This window comes from Chelonoidis abingdonii, chromosome 13 (genome assembly GCF_003597395.2).
Source record: "Chelonoidis abingdonii isolate Lonesome George chromosome 13, CheloAbing_2.0, whole genome shotgun sequence".
Taxonomy (NCBI): Eukaryota; Metazoa; Chordata; order Testudines; family Testudinidae; genus Chelonoidis; species Chelonoidis abingdonii.
The window spans coordinates 14788800-14803098 of NC_133781.1; the positions used below are offsets into that span (position 1 = coordinate 14788800).

At 42.4% G+C, this 14299-nt stretch overlaps 1 protein-coding gene across 6 annotated transcripts in view; it reads left to right on the top strand.

Annotated features, from left to right (window-relative positions):
* Positions 1-7879: 7879 nt before the first annotated feature.
* The window catches only part of TNRC6C (trinucleotide repeat containing adaptor 6C), a 590484-nt gene continuing 584064 nt past the window's right edge, over positions 7880-14299 (top strand). For 4 of the 6 annotated variants that reach the window (XM_075071765.1, XM_075071766.1, XM_075071767.1 and 1 more), the window contains exon 1: positions 7880-7977. In XM_075071765.1, the coding sequence (XP_074927866.1) occupies positions 7924-7977 (54 nt within the window). In that variant the 5' untranslated portion in view covers positions 7880-7923. The remainder of the gene's footprint in view (positions 7978-14299) is intronic. The other 2 variants (XM_075071769.1, XM_075071770.1) reach the window with 1 other exon arrangement.

A 14299-nucleotide genomic window follows, 5' to 3' on the forward strand; every position in this document is an offset into this window, starting at 1 on the left:
GTGAAATTTTGCTCTCTTAGCTAAGGAATTTTGGGGGGAGAACATAGCACTTTTCAAACACTTTGATCAAGTCATCAGAGTCCAAATCACCTGGCTCTTGAGGGAAATTCTAAGCCGTTCAGGACTGCAAATGTCTCTCTTTTTCCAACCATAGTTAGGCATTTTATTTTATTTTGCTACACTCCCTAGTTACAGGGTGGCTGGCCCCTGTAAATAAAGTAGGTCCATCTCCTCTCTGCCAGAACAGGTGCTCCTGTCCATCTGGCTAATTAAGAGGGTAGGGGAGATGTTGGAGTCTATAAAGGACTCGGGAGAATCAGAGGCAGGGAGAGGCCTAGTGAATCAGAGTTGCCTGAAAGGGAGTCAGGGCAGGAGAGAGCTGCCAGAGACTGTATGTTTGGGACCTGGCAGAAAGCTGAAGGTAGAAGAACAGCAAGTGGGTTTGTTGGCTAATATCCCCAAGCCTGAGAGCTAGGGACAGAGGGCTGGAGAGGGCTAAAGGCAGGAGAAGCTGCAGAGGGAGATAGCCAGAGCCAAGGGCCAGGGAAGGCTGAAAGCAGTGGACCAGCAGAAGAGTTTATCTTCTGACATCTCCGGGGCTGGAGGGTTGGACTCAGAGGAACCATGAGAGGGCCAGGGGGCGTGAGGGATGCTCCCTTGGTAAAGATGATCTGCCAGCGAACAGGCTGTGGGGGTTCCCACTGGGAAGAGTAGGATTACGATCCAATAGGAAGGGCTGGTACGAGAACAGTGGAGGCCTGCCAGAATCCGGATAGCATCAAAGGCACTGGTGTGTGATATATGGAGTGTTATGGATGAAACACAAGTGAGCTTAATGACTGTTTACACTGGAGTGAGAAGCGAACTGTGTGTGTTTGAGTTTTATGTTTTGGACCATTTGAACAATGTTCTATAATAAACCATCCCCAAGGACAGTGTTATTGTGTCAAGAGAGCTTACGTGGAATTACTGGGGATGATTTTTTGTCTAAATCAACGTTTCCACAAAAGTCTTTTTACTCATTGGCATTTTCTGACAGAAAAATTGTTCTGTCAGAAAATTTCCACCCAAATCATCTTCTTCTACATGATACATCCAACCTTGCTAGGTTCGCTCATGCTTTTGGGCTCCAGGCCAGTTCCAGCTGCAATGTTATCAACTGACAAATCTTTTGATCTCTGACATGTGGAATATTCCAGATCTTGAAGGTTCCATTACATGTTCCACCACAGTTTTTAAAGCTACATACACCAATGTAGGTGCTTTTGTCTGGAATTCAAACACAGAAATCCCTCAAGTGGGCCGCCATATGAGCATGCTTTAACAAAGATATACAATTCCTGGGGTTAAAATAGGACTTCACCATTGTCCAGAGTCAGTTTCTGAACTGGTAAAGCCTGAAAGAAGTGAGGAAAAAATTCTAACATATTGGTGATACATCTGCACTAAAGTATAATAATTAATCATAATACCTAGCCTTTTATAAAGCACTTTTTATCCTTAGATCTCATACTGCTAAACAAATGAGGTAAGTATGAGCTCTGAGTTAATGTCTTCTGTTATAGTGCAGCCAGATGAAGGTGTCTTGTGTATTATCTTGTGCTCTTGCAGTTAGGGAGTTTGGGGTGGATTCTCTCTGTGACAGTGGCTAAGGCAGGGGGGAGAAGATGGTTATTGTAACTTGTTTCCTGCTTTTCTGAGTTAAGGGGATGTGTCCCAAGTTTGCTTGTTTGGAGTTTTTTTTGGTAGGAATATATCAAAGTAACAGATGTTACAAGAAACTTTAGATCACATTTGGATAATCTTGAATTTTTAAAGTACTTTTCTATTTTTTGTCTCTGGTTGTATGAAAGGTCAGACTTTTTACAACTGCTGTATAAAGGGCAGAAAGATTTTTACATTTTATGTGTTTTTCTGTGAGAAATCTTTGTGATAACTGGCTCATTTTGCTTATTTAGACTTTGTAATTATGTGTCTGAATTTAAAACAAGAGTTTGCAAATTTTGTTTACTTTGTGGACCATTTCTTAAGATCATGATTTACCTTGTGGCACAGCTCCATTCACAGGCTCCTGACCCTAATTCCAGACCTTCCTTGTGATACCTACAAGGCTAGGAAGAAGTAGTAGTGGACAATATTCTGAAGACAGAATACAAATAAATTATCTTTAAAGTGTTGTGTATGGCTGCCTGGTTCCATCCATCCACCCATGTTTTATTATTTATTTTTTTGTTTTTTTGCATCAGTGCTACTTATCTCCGTTCCTTGATTAATCCTGAATCACTTTCTCTCTGCAGTAGGCTCCTACTGCGGTTAGGAACTTTGCAGAGAGAAACCAACTGGGATTAATCATTTTCCACATCAACCTCTTTAAAAACAAACTGCTTGCCATCCAGCTCCCAGCTTGTTGCAGAGGGGAGACTGACTTTCTTGCTCATACTGTGTTTGTTTGCTCTAGCCTTTTTTTTTTTTTTTTTCTGAAAAATTTCTCACTGTTGCTGAAATCGGTTCAGACCTCACAGGTGGCTAGGACCAGTGGGAGCCCTAGTGTAAACAAGATATCAAGTAGCTGCCAGCATTTTAAACCATTGTGTTATCTAAACCTAATCGAAGTGGGTCTACCTGACCCAGTGTTAAAAACGTGTCCACAATACTACTCCACTAGCATTTGCAACCATTTCTGCTACCACTGGTGTAAGTAACCGTGGGAAATTTTTCAGGAGGAAAAGTCAACAGTATTTTTTTAATCAATTAGACAAATTTAAAATGAATCCGCGCCCCACCCCCACATGTTAGTTCATGACTGTACCGCAAAGGATACCCTACTCATAGTTCAAGTTTCAGAATTCACCTCTTGTTTCATCTGCCTGTGGTTGTCAGTTCTCTCCCCTTTCCCCTCCCAACATAGAATCATAGAAATATAGGGCTGGAAGGGACCTCAGAAGTGGTGTGCCAAGTCTTCATTTATTCACTGTAATTTAAGGTTTTGCGTGCCAGTAATACATTTTAATGTTTTTAGAAGGTCTCTTTTTATAGTTGTACGTAAAGTAAATAAGATTTTTCAAATGTTTAAGAAGCTTCATTTAAAATTAAATTAAAATACAGAGCCGCGTAGACAGGACCTGGGCAGTGTGAGTGCCAGTGAAAATCAGCTCACGTGCCACCTTCGGCACACGTGCCATAGGTTGCCTACCCCTGACCTAGACCATCCCTGACAGGTGATTTTTTTCCAACTTATTTTTAAAAGCTTCCAATGATGAAGACTCCATGACCTCCCTTGGAAGTCTATTTAACAGCTTAACTACCCTTCTCGTTAGAAAGTTTTTCCTAATATCTAACCTAAATCTCCCTTGAGGCTGATTAAGCCCATTACTTTTTGTCCTACCTTCATTGCACATGGAAAACAATAGCTCACCAGCCTCTTTATAACAGCCCTTAACCTATTGGAAGACTGTGATTTTGTTGCCGCTCACTCTTTTTTCTCAAGACTAAACATGCCCAGGTTGCTTTTTTTTTTTTTTTTTTCCCCACCTTTCCCCATAGGTCAAGTTTTCTAAACTTTTTGCCAGTTTTGTTGCTTTCCTCTGAACTCTTTCCAATTTGTCTGTATCCTTTCTAAATTGTGGTGCCCAGAACTAGACACAGTACTCCAGCTGGGGCCTCACCTGGGCAAGTAAAGAGGGACAGTTACCTCCTGTGTCTTACAGACGACACTCTTGTAAATGCACCCCAGAATCAAATTAGCCTTTTTTGCAGCTGTATCATATTCAGTATGTGGTCCACTATAATGCCCAGATCCTTTTCAGCAGTTATTCCCTAGCCAGTTAGTCCCAATTTTGTAGTTGTGCTTTTGATTTTTCCTTTCTAAGTGAAGTACTTTGCACTTGTCGCTACTGAATTTCATGTTGTTGAATTCAGACCAATTTGTTAAGATAATTTTGAATTTTAAACCTGACCTCCAAGTGCTTGCAACACCTCCCAGTTTGGCCTCATCTACAGATTTTATGAGCATACTCTCTACTCCATTATCCAAGTCATTAATGAAAATATTGAATAGTATGAGACTTGGGATCGACCCACACAGACCACACTAAATACAGCCTCTCAGTTGGACAGCAAACCATTTATAACTTATAACCTACCTTATAATAAATTCATCTAGACCACATTTCCCTCGTTTGTATATGAGTATGGCATGCGGAACTGTGCCAAAAGCCTTACCAAAATCAAGGTATAACACGTGTACTGTTTCCTCCCATCTACTAGGTCAGTAATCCTATCAAAGAAGGAAATTAGGTTGGTTTGGCATGATTTGTTCTTGACCGATCCATGCTGACTATTCCTTATAACCCTATTATCCTTCAGGTGCTTATAAACTGATTGTTTAAGAATTTGCTCCTGTATCTGTCTAGATTTTGAAGTTAGGTTGACTGGTCTATAGCATCATGTGTAGTAAGAACGGTTGAGAAGTTTTCAGCAGACTTCCAATAATATGAAAGATCACCTTGCAGCTGAGTTGAAAGATGGAAAATTTCAGTCCAAAGGGACAATTTTATTTTGAAGAAAGTTATGAGTGAATGAGAATGGGGTTTATCCCTGGAACTGTCCTGTAATCAGAAGTGTACTATTCATTATATGTCAAGAAGGGGCAGAATGGCATGAAATGCAGGAGATCTGGGTTCAGTTCTTCACTCTACGTGGCTGCCTTAGTGACCTTGGGCAAGTCACTTCTCTCCACTTTGAGTCCCATCTGTAAATGAGGGTAATACCACTTCTCTTTTACATCTTGTCTGTGTAGGTTGTAAGCTCTCTTGAGCAGGAACTGCCTCTTGCTATGTGCTAGGCCCTATATGTGCACAATCTAGTGTGGGGCCCCTAAGTGCTACTGACTTACAAATAGTAAGTTATCCAGTGTAAACTATTTTGTACTGATACACATAAAGTGTAGTTGCCTTGGACACTTGCACAGTAGCAACATGCGGTTAAAAGCCCTGCATGAACAAATGCACAATTTGCAGTCATACTGCATAGACACTACAACAGGTCCAAGAAAGGTCACATAAAGGAAGCCTGGGTGGGAGCTGGGGACATACTGAAGAACACAATTCGCCCTTAATTGAATAGAATGGTCCATTCCCTCAAGAATATATTGTAAAGTTCTCTCAGGTTGGATGGCCTCTGATTGTGCCTGGCCTTTGAAGGGCTGATTAGCTGGGCTGGGAACATGCTGATAAAAAGTTAATTTCTATTTGCTGTTGCTTTGTAATTGGATGAACACGAAAGCAATTAAATATTAAAACATACAAACAAATAACAAAATCACTGTAATTAGCCAAAGTTTGATCACTGTCATATTTATTTAGGAGGAGATGATACATCTCAGCAGGTGACATTTTAAATACCCTTGGCCGCTTTGGTGGTGTCTTCAGAGAATGGTGAATAATATTCAGAGGATTTAATTAAACCCCGTTGTAAATCAGCTGTGATGACAAGAAAGTGACAGCCACATGTTGAAAAGAGAATTAGGCCTCAGCAAGAGATATTAATTAACTATTTTCTATAGGGTTCAACCTAGACTTCTTGCTCTGAGGTTTGAGTTTATGTGAAAGGGGGAACTTGTTTGTTGCTGAGGGTGTTCGCTTATCTTTATAAAAAGTTTAATTAAATTTCTGAAGAAATCCCTAGACCACTGCCTTTCATTCTAGGATCTAACAGCCCTCTAAAAAGGTGAGCATGTGTTGTTATCCCTATCTGACAGCTGGGGGAAACTGAGGCACAGAGCAGTGATGTAACTAGTCAGTGGCAAACTGGGCACGGAATCCAGTTCACCTGAGTCCCATCCCAGCATGTAGAAGATGTTTCTGCAGAAGAGACTGTACTGAGGGCTTTCACAAATTGGAGGCAATGGATTTATTTTTCATTGCCCATTGGCGGATATTTCGAGAGAGGAAACTTTGTGGGCACTGAGATCTGCTGCTCACCACCTGTGTCTGAAGTTCATGGGAGTACGAGATCTTTATCTTGTCAATGGACACTAGGAAAGAAGCTCATCTGTTTGTGAGATAAATGAAGGAATCCTTTGGGAATGCTGGTGTGTTGCTTTGTGCCTTAAAATAAAAGGGAAAGGAAAGGAACCTCATAGGATTTTCTCAGCTTCGTCTGTGTAAGCACAACTGAAAGTTTGTTTGCCTGTATGTAGTGTTGGCCAAACCTCATTGGGCTAGAAATTTCATAATGACAGGCTTTCTCCGGGTATTTGTGTCACTGGTCAAAGCCATAAAGTACAGCGGCTCCCCTAATTCTGCCAAACACATGAAGTTAACCAAACTCTTGAATATCAACAAGTTTCATTTGGTTTGATTTGGAGGTTAATTTTTTTTCAGCTGGTCCTTTTCCCAACTAGTGGTAGGCTGCTTTTTAAGTACATTTTAGCAGACTCTAGAAAGGGGTTAAAAATTGCCTGCACTCTTGAGATTATGGGGAAAAATCATTGAGATATCTAACATGATTGAGCCCGTGGGGCTGTCTAGTAAAAATAGCCAGTATTGGCCAAAGGACTGCCAAAACAAGAAATGGGTGTAGAGATTTCAGGGGATGAAGGAGTCAAAGCCTAAGATGCCTGTGATGGGGAGGGACAAAGGGAGCTATGGTAAAGCTATATGAACTAATGAATGGTATGGAGTGTGCCAGTCAGGTATTCCTGTTTGCCTTTGCCCATAAAATAAGAACAAAAGGGGCAGGTAGAAAGTAAATGGCAACAAACATATGAAGAGAGACAAAGTTTTACACATCATATGATTAATCTATGCCAGGGCCGGTGCAAGGATGTTTCATGCCCTAGGCGAAACTTCCACCTTGCGTCCTCCCCTATCCCCGAGCCCCCGCCCTGAGGTGCCCCCCCGTAGCAGCGACCGGCGCGGCCGAAGATCCAGCCGCCACAGTCTCAGCCGAAGAAAATGGTGCCCCCCAAATCCTAGCGCCCTAGGCGACTGCCTGGGTCACCTAAATGGTTGCACCAGCCCTGATCCATGCAACTTGCTGCTGCAGGGTTTTATTGAGGTTGTAAAGCCAAACACCTTTGAAAGGGTTAAAAACAAGATTAGACATTTGTACAAATAAACTTAGCACCTACTGTTAGAGAATAGTGAGATGAAAAATTATTAGGAGTACCAAATTCTCATGCACCAAGGCATACGCTGATCACTAGCTGGGTTTAGGAATCAATTTCACTCTGTAATATAGTGTTGCACAATGAGGTATATTATGGGGGTTGTACACCATCCTCTGAAACATCTGGCACTAGTCACCACCGCCTGGGACAGAAAACCAGATTAGAATGGGCTGTTCTCCTATGAAAACAGATAAGCCGGGCATTTTTACAGTGACTCTAGCTGAGTCTTATGCTAGTGAACGTTTCTCCACCCGGAGTCCTACTTAGGGGATAACAGACAATGGACCAACGACTGGCTTTTGTGAGTGGTTAAGTACATGAGGAGAGATGAGTGGGCTCCAGTGCCAGGAACCTTATTTCTACTATGGCAACGTAGGTGGAAGTAGAGGGGTTGAGGGCCCTGATTCAGCAAAATACTGAGGCACATGCTTAGTCTTAAATGTATGAATAGTGCCACTGATGACATTTTAATTACTCATGTGATTAGTGTTAGGGATATGGTTAAGAATCTTGAAGAATTGGGGCATAGATGAAAAATTGTTCATGGGCAGGGCTCATGAGCAAAAGACAGAGAGTGACTTGTGTGGGGAAAGGAGTCATGTGACTGGACACACACATGATAGAGCTGTCAGTGCAGTTTGTGAGAATTTTAGCTGCATTTTCCCTTCCTGTCAAACCAAACCATCTCCCTCCTTTCTTTCCTCCCAGGGGCATCACTGAACTTCAAGGGCCTGCAGAGAGGATGAATCTGAATGGCACTGTGTGGAAAGATCAGCATCGAAGAGTCTGTAGTCCTTCCTAGTCAGGTAAGGTGACCCGTTATCTCGGATTGCCATGCACAGGTCTCCAGCGCTACTTTTGCTGCTGGATGTTGTGATTTGCACAGGTGACTTTGCATTCCAAGGGCCTGATTCTCCTCTCACTCTCATCAATGTAAATTGGGAGTAAATGTACACACTGGAGGGAAAAAGCTGTACTATGCCTACGCCTCGCAGGGCTGTAAATTTTAATTGTATCAGCTCAAGAATGGGACTTGGATACCACTGTGGACAGCTCAATGAAGACTTCTGCTCCATGTATGGCTGTGGTCTGAAATGCAAATATGATACTGGCATGCATAAGGAGTGGGAAGGAGAATAATAAGGAAAAATTATAATACTATTATATAAATCAGCCTCCTCTGGAATACTGTGTGAAGTACAAATCACTCCATTTCAAAAGAGAGAGTGCAGACTTAGAGGGGACTCCGAAGAGGGTGACAAGAATGATTAGGGGCCTGGAAAAAGTCTTCTATGAAGGGAAATTGGAAAGATTGGGATTAGATTAGAAAGGAGACCAACAGGAGAGGATGTGACACAAGTATATTAAAAAAAAAATGAATGATACAGAGGAGGTATCCGGGAGCTTCTGTTCTTTCTGTCTCATAACAAGAACAAGGGGACATTAAATGAAATTAAAAGATGGCAAATTCAAAACTGATAAAAGGAAATAGTTGCACATTGTGTGAAAAAGCAAACTGTGGACCTCAGTGCCACCAGATGATGTTGAGGCAAAGAACTTAAAAGATTCAAAGAAGGTTTGGACACTTTATGTGGATAATAAGAATATCCAGAGTTGTTATAGTTATTGTTAAAAAAAAAAAAAAAAAAGTATTGGAAGGGATCTTAAGCACTGAAATGTGAAGTTTAACCAGTTTTTAACTATTGGGGTTTAGGATGAGGCCAGTATGAGAGGCACATTACTCCACATTAGCCCACCGTGGACTTCTTGTGTCTTCCACTGAAGCTCCTGGAATGGTTAAAGACAGGACACTGGTCTAGATGGACCAGTATGGCAATTCCTATATTTCTGTGTTGATTGAAGTTCAGTGGCGTTAGACCAGCGTAATCATGCTATGAAGGAGAGAAGAATCATGTTCTATAATTAAGGCTACATTTTAGTCATGGTGTTTTTAGTAAAAGTCATGGACAGGTGACAGGTAGTAAACAAAAATTTACGGCCCATGACCTGTCCATGACCTTTACTAAAAGTACCTGTGACTAAACCTTGTACGGGGGGGCCCAGCTGGTGCTGTGCGGGAAGAGGACGCTGGGCCATGGTGCATGGCCTGCGCCTCCGCTGGATTCCTCACTCCTTATGCTGAATTTCCAGACCAGAACATGACAGTTGCTCATAGTGGATATAAAGGAAGCCATCTGAAGTACACAGCCAGAAGTTTTATGGGTCCTACAATACCCAGGAACTATGCTACATATTCTTGAGCACCATCTACTGGCACTTTATCTATAGATTATATCCAAAACACTACGTTAAAAGACCATTAAGGTTGTAAAGTCAAACACTCAAAAGTTTAGGAATGGAGGAAATAAGATTGTCCAAGTAACCTAAATTCAGCCCCTTGTACAATACAATCTTTAAATACATGATCACGTGCTCTTTTTTGACTTTGCCACTGACCTGCTGGGAGACCTTGGGCAACTAACTTCCCTCCTCTGTGCCTCAGTTCCCCCTCCTTTCTAAAGCACTGAGATCCCTGGATGAAATTTTCAGTTCATATTCTATAGATAAACGAGCCAAAAGAAAATAATCTTCAAACAAAAGACTGGCCACAAATTTGGATCAAAATCCAAGTGTCCTCACAACATGGAGAAGCTCAGGTCTGAGATTTTGGTGGGAGCCCTGCCCTGCTCCCGGGCTTCAGATTTATTAAGCCTTAGATAATTTGCACCTTATGTGCCAGTGGAGAGGTCTCTCCAGGGGCAGGGAGAAAGCAGGCTGTCTAGTTTAGGTGAAGAAATGCCACACTGCCTCTAGCAGTTTCATTTAGGGAGCCCTCTTGTGGCAAATGCTAAACATGTCTGAGGCTTTCTTAGAATGCTGGCTTGGTACTTGTAAACAGTAACAAACTAAATAAACCTACAAAGAAGATGTGTCTAAACAGAGAATATTCCCATCTCCCCTCTGGCCACTGTCTTGAGGGTTCTCCTTGTACACAGATTAAATAGCAGTAAAGAATAGTGATAGTGAGACAGCAAACTGTTACAGAATCAACAGCACTCCCCCTTTAAACTTGGTGGGAAGAGAGAGGCTTTGGTGATCCCTTAGGAAAAATTAGTGCAATGCTGTTCTATAATCTCTCTAGAATCCACATGATGTCTGTAGTATGTAGAATGTACTTGTTTTGTACCTCTGCCTTTTATGGAGTATGATGATACAGAACATGATTGAATTAATCACTTTCCTTTCATGCAACTGGAAAACTGGTGGGATTTGCGGGGGAGGAGGTGGGATGAGAGGGAAGGTGTCTTTGTGCTGATAATTTGGACTCATTAAAAATCTCCATGAAAAATCTGATGGGGGAGCAGCAGTGTTGCTGTTCAGAACACTGTAAGGTGATTTCAGGAAGCAACTTTGGAAACAATCCTAATTGTCCCTGTTTGCTCCAGTTTGATTGCATGGTACATTTCTTCGGAGCAATTAGACTGAATGGGAAGGGAATGAGATCTTGTGCCACAACAATTGCCTAGGCTAGGGCCAGTTGTTGCTCCCATTTCAAACCAAAATCAGGCGAGAAAGAGGATGGTCCTGCATCTCTTGGGATGGAAAACTGGGTGGAGCATTGTCCACATCTTGGTTACCATCGTTCCACTGAAGGCTACATTGCTTGTGGCTCATTTTTGTTTTAAATACTGCTCTTGGGGGGTGTGGCAAGTGGCACAATTTTGCACAGGCAATTACCCATTTTATGAGTACAAATCCGAGTGTTGCTCATACAGTGCAGCCACACAAACTCTGTGGGTACAACTTCAGGTAGGTGTCTTCATCAGAATGTTTTTGCCATACAGATATATTAGAATTGCCTTTGTTTTGAGGTGGATGTACAAAATTGCATGACCATAAGAAACTGCTACGAAGGACAGTAATAAAATATGTTTGCCCTTCTATGGCAGGCAAGGATCTCCAGCCTTGTACAAACTGAAATGAAAGTTTTGCAGCATTATTCCCATTTTACTAAAGAAGGAGACTGAGGCACAGAAAATCTAGTTAGCTTTCCCAAGGCTGCACAGCGAGTGTGGGAAGGAGTCAGGAGAAGTCCTCTTGACTCCCAGGACGAGGCACAAGGATACCCTCTTCCCTCTGGTAATTCGAATGCCATGCCTCCTGCCCTTCTCTACACTCTTTTTAACTTCTTCAGGGGCTGGTGACTTTCAGATAAAAGTTGGGAATGTGACACGAAGACCTTTTAAACTTCCTCCACTTTTGGTCAAATTTCTTTGACAGATTTCTGTATAGATCTTATTTGTAAGTGAAGCTGACAGAACCCTGAGGGCTCCCTGGTCTTTAGCAAGCAGCCTTCTTCCCCTCTCGTGCTCTCTCTATTGTCAATTGGGATAAGACCTTGACTGTGACTTTTTCCCCTCCTTTTTCTGATGTCTCTTCCCCACGCCCGATAATGACTGCCTGTTTGTACAAAGTGGGGATGACATCTGCACTGGGAGTTCTTTATTCCTTCCACATGTTATCGTAATAAGCAAAATAAAAATGAACAGCATTAGGCAATGTCATCTGCTTGAAAAACCGGGCTAGGACTAGTACCTGTTGCTGCAGGGAGATGGCCCTGCGATGCTGATTGAGATAATTAAAGCCCACTGAAACATTGGGGACATCTCTGGCTTGGGAACGTTGTGTTAGACTGCAACAGAAAACAGATGTTCCCTACTACATTTATTCTCTAAGTGAAAGTATAGCAGATGCAAAACAACATTAAAATGGTATCAAGGCTGTAAATACTGCTCATAATTACTGCGCCAGCCAGGTAATGTCATTTGCAGCACGCCGGCTTTCTCCAAAGGATGCTGCAGGCACATCCCGGATGCATAATGTCTTTTAAATGACAGATTTGTGCATTTTTTTCCTCTTTTAACATATGTGTGGGTAAGCTTAAGTGCCCATGGGGGAGCTGAGGAGAGTGCTGGATAGTTAGATGTAGATGCTAGATGGGCAAGATTCTGCACTCGCTGGTAGGAGATGCACTGGGAATGGAGAAAGGAGAACAGCTGCATGTTAGTTACAACAATCATCCTGCTGGCAAAAGGCAGGAATGACTCAGGCTAGACAGCCACAGTGTGGTGTGAAAAGGAGCAGTGTGCGCTTCTTCAGACAGATACAAGCCAGTAGGGTTGCTGCTGTGTAAGAAAGAGAGAAGCAACAAAAGCTACCCAGGTAGCCTGGTGGCAACAGCGACACCAGAGTCCTAGAGGCGAGGAATATGCAGGAGAGACATAAAACGCGTGAAGGAAAAGCTGACTAGGAATTAGAACAGCATGAGGGGGGGGAGTGAGGGGAACAGAATAGGGGAGGGGGGTGGGGAGGAAGGGAGATGAAATGAAGAGGAAAAAGGAGACTGTACTTAACTAGTTAAATTAAATTAAGGGGGGGAGCTCAAACATTATAGGGTAAAATTTCCAGTGCACTCTTTAAAAAATCAAAAACAAAACAAAACTCAGCATCCCTTAAGAACTTTAAGAATTCAAAAGGGACTGTGAGTGAAGACTGCGTGGGGAGGTAGCTGGCATGGCGAGCAGGAGAGGAGAAGTCCATGAGTTTTTCTCCCTATTCAGAGGAGCTGCAGAAAAGTGTGAGCACCCCTTTATGTTGGGGCAGCAACAGTACATTTATACTAAAGAAAATGTCCCACAGTAGTTGGCAGACATCTGCTCATCTTAAGGTTTTATATTGCATCCATCACCAGAGTATCTAGGCACCTTGCACATAAAACCAGTATCAACAGAGAAGCTCCTAATGGACTCCATGGAGTCTCTGGCACATCTCCATTTTTGGGGTAAAACCTCTATGTGGGGCAGGGTTCCTTTTTATTTTAAAATTATTAATTTACTTTTTTTAACAAGTTATTTTTGCTTCAGGTATGGGTCTTGTGTGCTGGGGGTTTTGAGTAGAAGGGGTGCCAATGTTAGGTATTCTTAGGGTGGAAAGGCCTCTTCAGAGGGAGGTGCTGCAGCATTTCCCAAAGATGGTCAGACTGGATTTGCCTAATCTCCTCCAGAAATTTGTTCCATAGCCAGATCCCCTTGACTGGGAATACTTTGACTCCTGAAATCCTGCACTTGATCTTGGGGCTTTATGATCTGGTTTGTCCCAGAAGAGCGCAACTGTCACCGTAGTTCATAGATCTAAATTTAGTCTTTAATATAGTTGGGCCTAGTCCATTAATTGCTTTGAATATGAGAAGCAAAGGTTTAAACTGGCATTGGACACTGAGTGGAGAGGCAATGGAGAGATGTGAGCATGGGCCTGATATGATCACAGTGGCTGAAACTATGGAGAAGATGGGTAGCCACCTTCCATATGAGCTGCAGCCTATGTAGTGTCTTCAGCTTCAGCTACTATGAATTTCTGTAGTGCTGTCTGGAGGTGGGTGAATGCAGGGATCACTGGGGTTAGGTCCTTGCCCGTGATGAAGAGATGAAGTTTTCTAGCGAGCTGGAGGTGAACTAAGGCATTTTTTTAGGTACTGCTTCTGGGTGGACAAACCTCATTCTCCAGGCAGAATGAGAGCTGCAGAACAATCCTTCTCTGAGTTTCCTAGGGACCTTTTCCTTACTAATCCTCTTCCAGGCACTGTGCTCCCCTTTCCTTGTTTTTTTAATACTTTTCAATAACTAGCTTGATAAAATGCAGCTTGCAGAACTGCGTCTGTAGCCTGAGAGCTGCCCTTTGTTGTTTCTGTGTAGCACATGGCACTGTGGGCATCAGGAGCTAATGGCTTAAGATGCATCTCAATCTCTAATACCAGCAGGGTCAGGCTATGCACTACAAAGATGATGCTATCAATTTAGCTTGGATGTGTGGCTAATAACCTGCCTGGAGGTGACCCATTGCTCTGCTATAGGTGAACTGATCAGCAGTTACTGCTAATCCCTCTCCTAGGGCATGGTATGTTTTATAGGAAGATGTAGCCTGCTGTGGGGAGTTTGAAATCTATGGATTTCAATAGTTAAAGGTCAAAAATGCTGCATTTTCTTTTCTTTTTCTTTCTTTTACAAAACCTTTGCATTTCTGCAAATGATATTCCAAAGGGGTTGGGTCTAATCTTGCTGTGTGTTTGTA